Source organism: Chrysochloris asiatica, unplaced genomic scaffold (genome assembly GCF_000296735.1).
Source record: "Chrysochloris asiatica unplaced genomic scaffold, ChrAsi1.0 scaffold00016, whole genome shotgun sequence".
In the NCBI taxonomy this organism is placed as follows: Eukaryota; Metazoa; Chordata; class Mammalia; order Afrosoricida; family Chrysochloridae; genus Chrysochloris; species Chrysochloris asiatica.
This window is the reverse complement of record NW_006408534.1, coordinates 27534112-27546894: the sequence shown is the minus strand read 5'-3', so window position 1 is coordinate 27546894 and position 12783 is coordinate 27534112. Positions and strand designations below refer to the sequence as shown.

General features: G+C 41.0%; 1 protein-coding gene across 1 annotated transcript in view; it reads right to left on the bottom strand.

Moving 5' to 3' along the window:
- The window catches only part of NT5C1B (5'-nucleotidase, cytosolic IB), a 44017-nt gene that overhangs the window by 14572 nt on the left and 16662 nt on the right, over nt 1-12783 (bottom strand). Inside the window, exons 3-10 of the mRNA XM_006835312.1 lie at nt 9804-9893; nt 8960-9148; nt 8041-8172; nt 5902-6342; nt 5461-5628; nt 4423-4552; nt 1121-1243; nt 539-723 (exon numbers count right to left, since the gene is read on the bottom strand). Of these exons, the coding sequence (XP_006835375.1) occupies nt 539-723; nt 1121-1243; nt 4423-4552; nt 5461-5628; nt 5902-6342; nt 8041-8172; nt 8960-9148; nt 9804-9893 (1458 nt within the window). The remainder of the gene's footprint in view (nt 1-538; nt 724-1120; nt 1244-4422; nt 4553-5460; nt 5629-5901; nt 6343-8040; nt 8173-8959; nt 9149-9803; nt 9894-12783) is intronic.

Sequence of the window (12783 nt, the reverse complement as noted above, 5' to 3'; positions counted from 1 at the left end):
AACGAAAGTTGAGGCTTCAATTTTTTTCTTAAGTTCCCCCAGGTTGGTGCTCATAGTTTGTCTTTATTTTAGGCTCACTGTTTGATCCAATCCAAGCTCTCAGTATTGCACATTTGCTCAACTAATTAACACCTGTTAATTAAATTTTAGGTCATGAAAAGAGAGGTTCAACAAATACTTATTGACCCATTTGAAATGACCATACTAATTTCAAACCCTATTATATAATACTTACTAGTAAGCTTTATTAACTCTGTTGCTCATAATTGGAGGTGGTGAACTCATTATTATGGAAGATTATAGAAACATTTCACAAAGAATGTATAATATAATTTTTCATTGTCATCAGCAAATGCTTCAAAATGAGAAATTCAAACACATATATACACATGAGGGAAAGAATGAAAGAGAGAAAATTACAAGGGATAAAACAACATAAAAGACTGACCTGCCTAAAATAATTAAAAAACCCACACAATTAGCAATCATCTGTATACTGAAAGAAAATAAATAAAAAAACAAAGCTCATTTAACCTACCTGTGCAAGAGGTTTGTTCTCAAATAATGTTTCGTGTTGAAAGAACTTGTCCAGCCCATGTTCTTTGGCAATATGTTCAGACTCATCAGAGAAGAGGACAGCATCTCCATCAAAGGCCACACGGAGCTGTGTGTCACAGTAAGCCATATCTTTGTCTCCATCAAACATTGTTGCTGAGGCAATTCCTAAGAAACCATGAGGATGGATTAAAACTCTCCTCAGGACTATGAGTTTAAGTTTCTTCATTTAAAAGATGATAACATAATAATCCTTCCAGACCCTCTGATTCCTCTTTAGCTATTATCTGATAATACAATAATACCCCTTGCCCTGTTTTCTATACAATAGCTCCATTTCCATAAGGGATAGAAACTTGTAAAACGGATTGTATGACTATAGCTGAGGATGTCCACCTTCAGGAAGGCCAAAGTTCTAAAGGATAAGCTTCAGGTCAGCTATTTGTGAAAATACCCTTTCAGAAAGCCTCCATGGAAATGAGCTACACAATCATATGTGAAGCTCAATGTAAGTAACCATTTGAGCAAAATTAGATTAACTATAGGGATAAAACCAGGTCAATACCTTCTTGTATTGCTTCTTGTACTTTTTCAGAATCCGCAGAAAGATACAAGTTGGTAAGATAAGCCTTCAGATAGCCAACGGGGCTTTTTCCACCAGTCAGACAGAAGCGATCAATTAATAAGCCTATTATCAGGCAAGAAAGGCTTTGTTATGGCAGAAACTAAAGAGCAAATACTAGAAATCCATTGGGTTAATAATAGTTACCTTAGAAATAGTTGAGTAGCTATGAAGGTTTCAGAATTACCTTTAGAGAACCACAATTGGAAAAAATTAGCAGTTATTTTATATGAAAGAATGTGTTGGGTATATTACAATTTGTGATGTAAAGCCACATGCCAATTTACTCTCAGGACAACTGTATGGCAGGTATTATTACCCCCATTGTCGTTATTAAGTGTCATCAAGTTAGTTCCCACTCTTTACTAAGATGAGAAAGCCTCATCTTTCTCCTGAAAAGTGGCTGGTGGGCTTGAACCCCAGACCTTGTGGTTCACACTCCAGTGCTTATCCTCTAGAGCCACAGCACTCCCTTATTATCCCCATAACCAAAATGAAATTGACAACTAAAGACTTGTCTAAGCCCATTGGCATACAGGCATTGGGTGGACTTGAACACAAGTTCTAGACTAGCATAGACTATATCAGTGCTCTTTTCCTTGAACTACAGCATCCTCACTTCTTTATGGTCCAGGTATGTTGTGGCTTTATCTTAAGTACTACTTTTGCTTTTCTTCAGTAACAATAGTGGAAATTGGATGATACAAAGAAGAATTCAGTATAAGGATTCAGGAAGTGTCATTAACAACCTGCAATATGTAGAGGACACAATCTTGCTTGCTTAAAGTGATGAGGACTTAAAACACTTACTGATGAAAATCAAAGACTTATGTATTATTACACTTCAACATAATGAAAACAAAGATCCTCATATCTGTGTCAATTAGCAACATCATGATAAGTCAAGGGAATATTTAATTATTATCATGATGTTGTCAAGTGTTCAATTTTACTTAGATGCACAATCAATGCCCATGGAAACAGCAGTCAAGAAATCAAGTGATATTGCATTGGGGAAATCTGCTACAAAAGACTTCTTTAAAGTCTTGAAAAGCAATATATCATCTTCAGGGCTAAGGTGCTCCTGACCATGGTGTTTTTACCACCTCATATGCATGCAAAAGATGGACTATGAATAAGGAAGATCAAAGAAGAACTGCTGCCTTTGAATTATAGTGTTAGTGAAGATTGTTGAATAGTCCATGGACTGCTAAAATAAGAAACAAAGCTGTCTTGGAAGAAGTATAGCTAGACTGCTTCTTAGATGGCAAGATGGCAAGACTTTGTCTCATCTACTTTGTCCCTAGGGAAGAACCTCATGGTTGATAAAGTATAGAGAACTAGAAAAAGAGAAAGCCCCCCAGTGACATGAATTGACACAGTGGCTGCATCAATGGGTTCAAACATAGCAAGGATTGCAAGGGAAGTGCAGGACCTGGTAGTGTTTTCTTTTGTTATGCATAGAGTGACTATGAGTCAGAAGCAACTTGGCAGCACCTAACAACAGCAGACTCCTGGTGTAGTTCTGTAGAATCAGCACTGGGCTGCGAACCACAAGGTCAGCAGTTCAAACCCACCAACTGCTCCTCAGAAGCCCTAAACTTAATAACAACAACAACAATATAGATCTCATATATTAGAATATTGTTTGTTGTTAAGTATCTTCAAGTCGGTTCCGACTCATAGTGACCCTGTATAAAGTTTCTAAGGAGCAGCTGGTGGTTTTGAACTACTGAACCACCGACTCTGTGGGTTATAGTCCAGTGCTGATCTACGGCCCTACACAGGAGTCCACATATACATGCCTAGAACAACCTAATAGGTTTATTTTGACGTGTCTTCAAAAGACTGGGTATGCCACTTACAAAATAAACCAAAAGTCCCCCAAATTAGAAGCTAAGTAATTCTATAATAGGAAAATTGGGGTACTTTCTCTTAACCTCCCCAACACAAGTGATGAGAACCTTATGAAGAGACTATAGGTATTAATGATGAAAGTGAAGAGGACTTAAAACATTTACTGATGAAGATCAAACAGCATGGCCTTCGGTATGGATTATATCTCAATGTAAAGAAAACAAAAATCCTCACCACTGGACCAATAAACTACATTCTTATCAACAGAGAAAAGATTGACGTTGTCAAGGACTTCATTCTTCTTGGATCAACTATCAACACTCATGGGAGTAGCAGTGAAGAAATCAAACGATGTATTGCATTAGGCAAATCTGCTGCACAAGACCTTTTTAAAGTGTTGAAGAGCAAAGATGTCAGCATGAGGACTAAGGTGTGCCTGACCCGAGCCATGGTATTTTCAATAACCTCAAATGCATGTGAAAGCTGAACAGTGAATAAGGAAGACCATAGAAGAATTGATGTATTTGGGTTATGGTGTTGGAGGAGAATATTGAAAGTGCCATGGGCTTCCAAAAGAACCAACAATCCATGTTGGAAGAAATGTAGCCAGAGTGCTCCTTGGAGGCCAGGATGGCCAAACTTCATCTCTTATACTTTGGACATATTGTCAGGAGAGACCAGTCACTGGAGAAAGATACCATGTTTGGTAAAGTGGAGGGTCAGAGAAAAAGAGGAAGACCCCCAATGAGATGGATTGGCAAAGCAGCAGCATCGATGGACTAAGCGTGGCAGCAATAGTGAGGTTGGCCCAGGATCGGGCAGTGTTTCATTCTACTGTGCATAAGGTCGCTATGAGTTGGTACTGACTCGATGGCACCAAACAACAACAAATATATAATAACTTTTTCATGTAAAGGAATAAAGATTTGTTTGCTGCTTATGAGCATGGACTTGATATGCTGGGAGAAGGAGCAGATGAGGAAAACCGAATTGTAAGAGTAGAAAGGAGAGGTGAAAACCTTTAACATTTATCTGTGGTGAGCAAGAAGTTTGATCATAGAGAGAAAACCTTTGGGTTGACGGCTCCTTGAAGTCAAGTTCAGAAGTGAAAAACATAAAACAGAGAAATATATTGCAGGACCTAGGATTAAGACTTTGAAATTCACACTTGACAAGTTAAATCCTAAGCTTTGGGTCCAACTCTGTGCTGGAGTTAAAAATGAACATGGGCTCTCTTGTTCTGACATAGGCAAATAAACATTCCTCACGCAGAAGGGGGTGTCAGTATCAAAGACACTGCATTAGTTAGGACACAGTTAGCAAAATAACATGGCTTCTCTCTTCCAGAGCAGCAAGTAAGTCTTCCACATGGTATTTATTTTACTTACCATAGTGATTGACGCTGTTTATAAGCCGCACTCCCACTTGGGCATGGTTATTAGTCATCAGTACAATATCAAATAAGTCCTGTTCATCAGGATACAGCTCACGGAGTCTAGCATTGACATGCTGCAGTGCCTGCAGGTTACAAACATGAATGTGTGTAACGAGAGGCAGGCAAGGTGGGCATTGGGAGACTGGAGAATAAAGATGTCATTAGTGTCAAATTCAAGTTCTGAAGACTTCACTGAAAGATTAGGCTCCTTTAGGGCAGAGTTCTGACATTCGTTTCTGGATTTTCAGCTTCTCAGACAAAGGACCTCAGTTTATGTCTACATAAATGGGCAATGCTTGTGTAAAATGGTTACAACATTTAGTTTTCTAGGATTTATCTCTGCAGGATAAATAGAACAAAGGATCAGACTAAGCCTTCTACAGTTTGTCTATTTTTTAAATCTGAATTTTGAGGCTAGGTTTGTGATTTCCTTCCAAGTTTCAAGTATGCCCTATAAGTATTTATACCTGCAACTTGTAGAGGCATCATTTGTTTTTATTTTGTTATGAGAAGTATTAGTTTATATTATGTGTGAGATCAAAGTTATAATTGCTGTACATTTCTGTATAATTTCAGAGAACGTTATCTGGTATATAAAAACCAACCTCTAAGTGCCAAGAGCATCTTGGTTTTCTTAATAGGCTATGTTTTGGGGTCAGAGCATCAAAAAGTAATTTCATCTCATTTTAGTAAAGTATTGTATTTCTATTCCTCAATACTAAATTTATTACTATTTTCATGGGCTTCGATTGCAGGCCCATAATTTCAAAGCCACTCGGGGAAAGCCAACATCCCAAACCTGGGTCTTAAGGCTGGGGTCCCGAAGTCACAGTGAAAGCATAAACTGACCTGGAGTTAACCAGAAGGGGCAAGCATGACACGAGTGGGTTGGGAATGATAAGGGAAACTGAACAAGCTACCAGTGGAATGTCTGGGGTCCTTCTGGCACCATGCAGCCTCCTGACTGACCCTAAACTGCCTTGCAGAGTACCTTAACAAAACGGAAAGCGGGTCCTGGGGTCAAGATGACGTGCTCGTTGTTGAGCTGATATTCCATGTACTTTTCTAGGCCCTCTTCCTCGTAGATTTTCCTGCCGTCCACCATGTTGAAGAGTGCCCGGGATGAGACGGCAATGGTGATGGCATGTTTGGGTTTGGGCTGCAGAGAGGATAGACAAAGTGATGCCAGTCGGACAGGAAGGAATCCTGCTAGGGTAGGTTGTGGAGAAAATAGCTGAGCCACAATTTGGATAAAGGAGACTCTTGAGATAGTAGACGATTCAGACTCCCAGAGGCTGCCGGGAGGCAGGTTTTAGTGGGGAGAAGTTGGGTAGTGGCAGGGAGCTAGGGCAGGCCTCCTGCACACTGGACAGTGGGGAGAAAGGTTTGGACTGTTAGGCTGTGAAGAGAGGTCTAAACGGGTCCTACTTACTGGCCGTGGACGTGAGCTGCTAGGAGTCTTCTCATACATCGTTCTCAGGGATGCCCAGTAAGCCTCATCCTCGTCCTGGTCTTGCCCCTGCTGGTCCGAGAAACAGTCACGGTCCTGCTGGGAGATTGAGTAGGAGCCCCTGCGCTGAGCATAGGCCCTCCATTCGGTGGGGGGAGTGCGTGGGTAATCCCGTGGCTGTGATTCTCGGGCTTCCCGGATTTCCCGGACTATGCCATGAGCCCAGGCTTCCGGATTCTCCTGCATTTTGGTGCTGCGCCTGGAGCCTGGCTGGGGCTCCGGGGGTGTGGGAGGCCGCGATACTGAAGGCATGGGTTGCTTAGACTGTGTGGGAGGCGAAGACTGTGCAGACAGCTGCGGAGTGGAATCATGCTGGCTAGGGGAGGTGGATGGAGTCCTGGAGGTGGTGTTGCTGTTAGGGAGCTGAAACGAGAAAGAAAAAAAAAAAAAAAAGCATAAGGATTCGAAGCCCACGCAGGTCCCTGCCTCAGTCCAGCCAGTCTTCTGCCTCAGCCCTATTCCCTTTCCCCAGACACTCCCTGTTCTATTCCTGCCTCTAAATGTATTCTGGTTTAACTCTCAGCCCCTTTACCCAAAACCCCACTGCCGAGAGTTATAGCTACCCTATAGTACAGAGTAGAACCACACCATAGGGTTTCTGAGACAAATTTTTTATGGAAAAAGACTGTCGCATCTTTCTCCTACGAGAAGCTAATGGCCTTTCGCTTAGCAGCCAGACATTTAGCTCACTGTATCACCAGGGCATTTTCAGTCTCTTTAGTCACTAAAGTGACTTTAGATGTTCCAAAACATTTGATATTTCTGTAAAATGTACAGAGGAACAGCCGTCTTTTCTTCCCCAACAACTCCTTTGTCAGCACTTCACATATTTGTTGGTGGGACACATGTCCTTTTCTTTGTTCATGACATAGTTTGCAAAGTTCTGTCCCTTGCCTCCCATATTCCTACTCAATCAGAGCCTTCCATGGAGGGCAGAGAGATTGAGTAATTAACGGGCATTTCTCTGCCACGACTTCCATGTGAGACCTTCATTAACTAGATGAGGAAACTACACTGTGTTTCCACCAGAGGATTTTACACTGACAGTAGAGTGTCTCTGTTAAATTTTCACATTTGCCAAGGGATTATGATATGAGTGCTTGATAGTTCGGAGAAGAGAGTGCCTCTCATTGCCTTCAACACTTCATAAACCAGTGGGAGGTTGATCAGAGAGAATGAGCTCCCTAAACAGGAAGGGTCCATTCTAGGGAAACGAGCCCTTTACTAAGGTAGATGAACATCCATATTTTATTTCTGTTTCTATAATGGCTTCCCATGTAACTTGAAAGTCACATTCTGGGCTAGATTATTGAGGCAAACATGACAGAGAAGTAAAGAGCACAGGAATCAGTCAGGAATAGGTGTTCTCCAAGTGGTTGGGTCTGTGTTCCTTTTTCTGCATCAAAAAAAAAACTTAATTTCAAAACTAACTGTTTGGTTTCTGTGGCCTGGTCTGGTTAAGAGTTTTAAATGTTTTACAATCTAATACATTTCAACAATTTTTCATCCCCTCGTCTCTCTGAGAGGGGATGAAAATTAATTTTTCAGCATTTTATTTCATAGAACAAAATAAACATTTGTTGTATTAATGAAAGATTGAGAGACCATTGTTGTTGTTGTTGTTGTTAAGTGCCGTTGAGTTGGTTCCAACTCATAGCGAGCCTGTACAGGGTTTCCGAGGCTGTAAATCTTTATGGGAGCAGAACGCCTCATCTTTCTCCTGTGGAGCGGCTGGTAGTCTCAAACTGCTGGCCTTAAGGTTCGCAGCCCGATTCGTAACCACTACGCTACCAGAACTCCATAGAGTATCATAATCAAGTGGGTAGCCTCTGGACTGATAGAGACCCTGAGTTTTAATCTTAGTTCTACCACTTATGAATGTGAAACTTTAGGCAAGCTACCTGTGCTTAAGTTTTCTCAGCTGTAAAAATGAGAGGGAGTGATTTTTTGTGAGGACTAAATTCCTAACCTATGCATGCGGGACAGGGCATGGCACACAGGAATCATAAATAACCTTAATCCTTATTTTATCAAGTCTTTCCTTTTCATCTCCATCTCTACCTTAAGACTGGCATTCCTGCTTCTGGATTCGTCAGTGGATGGAGCCCTAGTGGATGGACGCTGTGATGTCCGGGACCATTGATTTCGCGCGAGATACCCTCGAGAATCTGTTTTTGATAATTCTTGTGATCCCTGTCAAAGAAAGAATAGACCTAGAGGTGTTACACTCCTTCTGTAAAATGTACACACAGAATGACCACATCACGTTTAAAGTGGCAGGGCCCATTGAGAAGATTCTTGCTCTCTATGACCATTTATTTGACCTATTCTTGCCCAGTTCTAACTTCCATAGAGCAAAAAATGGAGATACATTTAGAAGGAATAACCAATAAACTGGTACTCCTATATCTTTTCATCTGTTGATTCCTCTTATTTGAAACTTAACTGTGTTGGTGATTTTTCCTTTTCTTTTTCCCATTCCTTCCCTTAAGAATAAGTCTGTTTACAGATGCTAAAATGATGTATCCACCACTTTGACCAAACTACAAATAGAAAGGCAATTGGTACATAAATAGGAGTCCCTGGGTAGCATAAATGGCTAAGTGCTCAAAATACTAACTGAAAGGTTAGTGGTTTGAACCCACCCAGAGGTGTTTCTGATGAAAATCCTGGTAATGTGCTTCTGAAAGGTCTCAGCTTTGAAAGTCCTACAGAGAAGTTCTACTCTGCTTACATGGGTTACCCTGAATTGGAATTGACTTAATGGCAGCTGTCTTTTTTTTTGCACATAAATAAGATTCTGAGCTCCAAGGGTTCTTCATCAAAGGAAATAGAGCCCACAAGCATCCCCTTCAGGAAGTACAAGAATGGAGGAGACCATGGAGACCTAATTGGTCTAGTGTTTGTTCCCCACACACTTCCCCTCACCCAGACTGCCTGTGACTCCCCTAAAAAAATCAGTAGTGCAATCTCTGCTCACCCTGATTATGGTGATCTGCTGACCCTGCTCCCACAACAGGCACATGTGAATATAAATACGTATTGTGCGGCAGGGACCAAGAAGTACTGTTCCTGTTCCCTCAGCTGCACAAAAGCAGTGTCTACACGACGAGTGACCTCGCATGGAGCAACATCTCAGTGAGTGATTCGGATAGAATGCACGCCTCATCTGAAAGAGTGTGCAGAAAATGGTCAATGTGATGGCCAAAATCCCCTTCCCTCCCTGAGCTGAACAAGACCAGTCTGCTCCCATAGTTTGAGCAGAGGCCAAAAAATAAATATATAGTTTTTAAAGTTTTGCCATTTGAGTTTATTCTGACTCAAATGACCCTAGAGCACAGAGTAGAACTGTCCCATAGTGTTTCCAAGGACGCAGACAGCCACATCTTTCTCCCATGGAGCAAATGATGGGTTCAAACTGCAAACCATTTGGTTAGCAGCCAAGTGCTTAACTACTGAGCTACTAAGGCTCTTCTTAGCTGACCAAATAGCTATATTTCTATGCCACATGTTCTACGTGAACACTGGGGATGTGGATTGAAGGGGAAGGCAGGGAGGGACCAACTTCTCCTAATTCTCATTAACCTCTCTCCATGAGAACATTGTTGTTGTTAAGTGCCATAGAGTCGGTTCTGACCCATAGTGACCCTGTATAGGGTTTCTGAGGAGCAGTTGATGAGCTGGAACCACTGACCTTGCAGTCTGGCGCATTAACCCACAGTGCCACACCATCCCTTAATACAAATTTCAACACCTCAGTTTCTTCCCCCCATTATGCTTTCTGCTGTCTAATTTTCTCACCAGTCCCACAGAGATCAGCTCACCTGGGTGGTCACATGAACTCCTGGTTTTTCAGACTCTCTTCTCTTCTCCGATTCTAGACTTTCTTTTGAGTACCTCATCCCAGCCTCATTCTTAATATGGAAACAAAGAATGTTTATTTTTAAATATTAGGGGCATTAGAATTTGGGGGTTTGAGAATGAACAGATGAAAAGTTTTGGTTGTTTGTCAATAGCTCAATATCAATTTTTATATAAATACAAATATACATACACATGTATACATATATGTGTGATTATATATACTCATTGGAGTCCTATTGTGGTGCTGTAGGATAATCGCTGGACTACTAACCACAAGGATGGCAATTCCAACCCACCAGCCACTCCTTGGAAACCCTATATAGCTATACAGGGTCGCTCTGAGTTAGAACCAATTCCCTGGCACATATGCATATATGTGTGCCTATATATATTGTTGTTGTTAAGTGTCGCTGAGTCAATTCCCACTCATAGCATCCCTGTATACAGTTTTCAAGCAGTAGCTTGTGGATTTGGACTGCTGACCTTTCAGTTAGAAATCTGTTGCTCATCCTACAGTGCACACATATACACACACATATATGAATACCTACATACACATATAGACACACACAGAGAACGGGGCTTCAAAATGTTAGTGGGAAAATTCCATTATCTTTTAATTCCCCTTTTGAAGTCCTGGTAGCATAATGGCTAAAGTGCTCAGCTGGTAACTAAAAGTTTTGTGGTTCAAACTTACCAGCTCCTTCTAGGAAGAAAGAACCAAGAACTCTGTTCCCATAAAGGTTTCACCCTGAGAAACCCTATGGGGCAGTTCTATTGTGTTCTTCAGAGTCATTATGAGTTTTATGAGTTTCAATCCACTTGAGGTTTTATAACATAATAATATATGATGGAGTTTCAAAAAGTTTGATGAAAAATGGAATCAGAAGGTAAATATTTCTATGGCTTTCTGAACTCTATGTATATATGTTGTTGTTACGTGCCGTCGAGTCAGTTCCAACTCATAGCAACCCTGTACAGGGTTTCCGAGGGTGTAAATCCTTACGGGAGTAGAAAGCCTCATCTTTCTCCCGCAGAGCAGCTGGTAGTTTCGAACCGCTGACCTTTAGGTTCGCAGCCCAATTCGTAACCACTACGCTACCATATGGTTGCTATTTGTTGTTGAGTTGACTCCAATTCAATGCATTTGAACTACAAGGTCAGTGGTTCAAACTCACCAGCCGATCCTTAGAAATCCTATGCAGGGTCACTATGAGTTGGAACCAACTGGATGGCACTTAACAATAACAAATATTTCCCAGTCCTGTGTCATTGTCATAATCTTTGGTATATTTGAGTCACATATAATGTATATAGCACATATATATGACATACATAAATATATTAAAGGTGTAGTGCTGTAGGATAAGCATTGGACTGCTAACCACAAGGTCGGAAGTTCAGACCCACCAGCTACTCCTCAGAAACCTTTTACAGGGCTGCTATGAATTGTGACTGATTAGACAGCATTTAACAGCAACATAAATTTGTTATGGTGGTTAGGTGCCTGCAAGTTGGTTCTAATTCAAAGCGATCCTATGCACAACAGAATGAAACACTGCCCAATCCTGTGCCATCCTTACAATTATTGTTACTTTTGAGCCTATTGCTACTACAACTATGTCAACACATCTCTGTTGAGTTCTTCCTATTTGTCTATGACCCTCCACTTTATCAAGCATGATAAAAAGACTCGTCTCTCTTGATAGGTATGTCCGAAGTATGAGAGATGAGGTTTCACCATCCTGGTTTCTAAGGATCATTATAGCTGCACTTTTTTCCAGAAAGATTTTTTTGTTCTTCTGGCAGTCCGTGGCACTTTTCCTATTATTCTCCAGTACCGTCAATCAAATACATCTAGTCTTTTCCCATCTTCCTTATTTATTGTCCTACTTTAACATTCATATGAGGCCATTGAAAATACCATGGCTTAAGCCAGGTGCACCTTAATTTTCAAATTGATGTCTTTGCTCTTTAACTCTTTAAAGAGGTCCTTTGAAGCAGATTTGCCTAATGTAGCATGTCATTTGATTTCTTGAGTGCTGATTCCTGAGTGCTGATTTTGGATGTAAGCAAAATGAATTCTTTGACAACTTCATTGTTTTTTTCTCTCTATCATAATGTTATTTGTTGGTTTAGTTGTGAGGATGTGAGGATTTTTGTTTTCTTTACATTGAGGTGCAATCTGTACTGAAGGCTATAGTCTTTGATTTTGTCAGTAACTATTTTAAGTCCTCTTCGTTTGCAGCAAGCAAGTTTGCAGCATCTTCATATCATAGGTTGTTAATGAATCTTCTTCCAATCCTGATGCCACTGTCTTCTTCATATGACCCAGCTTCTCATATTATTTGCTCAACACACAGATTGAATAAGTATGGTGACAGGATACAACTCTGTGCACACCTTTCCTGATTAAACTATTCAATATTCCCTTTTTTTGTTCTAACTATTGCCTCTTGGTGTATATATGGGTTCTTATCAACTCTCATGGAAGTAGCAGTCAAGAAATCAAACAAGGTATTGCATTGGGCAAATCTGCTGCACAGGACCTTTTCAAAGTGTTGAAGAGCAAAGATGTCAGCTTGAGGACTAAGGTGTGCCTGACCCAACCCATGGTATTTTCGATAACTTCATATGCATGCAAAAGCTGGACAGTGAATAAAGAAGACCATAGAAGAACTGATGCTTTTGAGTTGTGGTGTTGGAGGAGAATATTGAAAGTGCCATGGCTGTCCATAGAACCAACAGATCTGTGTTGGAAGAAGTGCAGCCAGAGTGCTCCTTGGAGGCCAGGGTGGCCAAACTTTGTCTCTCGTACTTCAGATATGTTGTCAGGAGGGACCAGTCGTTGGAGAAGGATATCATGTTTGGTAAGGTGGAAGGTCAGAGAAAAAGAGGAAGATCCCCAACGAGATGGATTGGCTAGGTGGCAGCATTGAT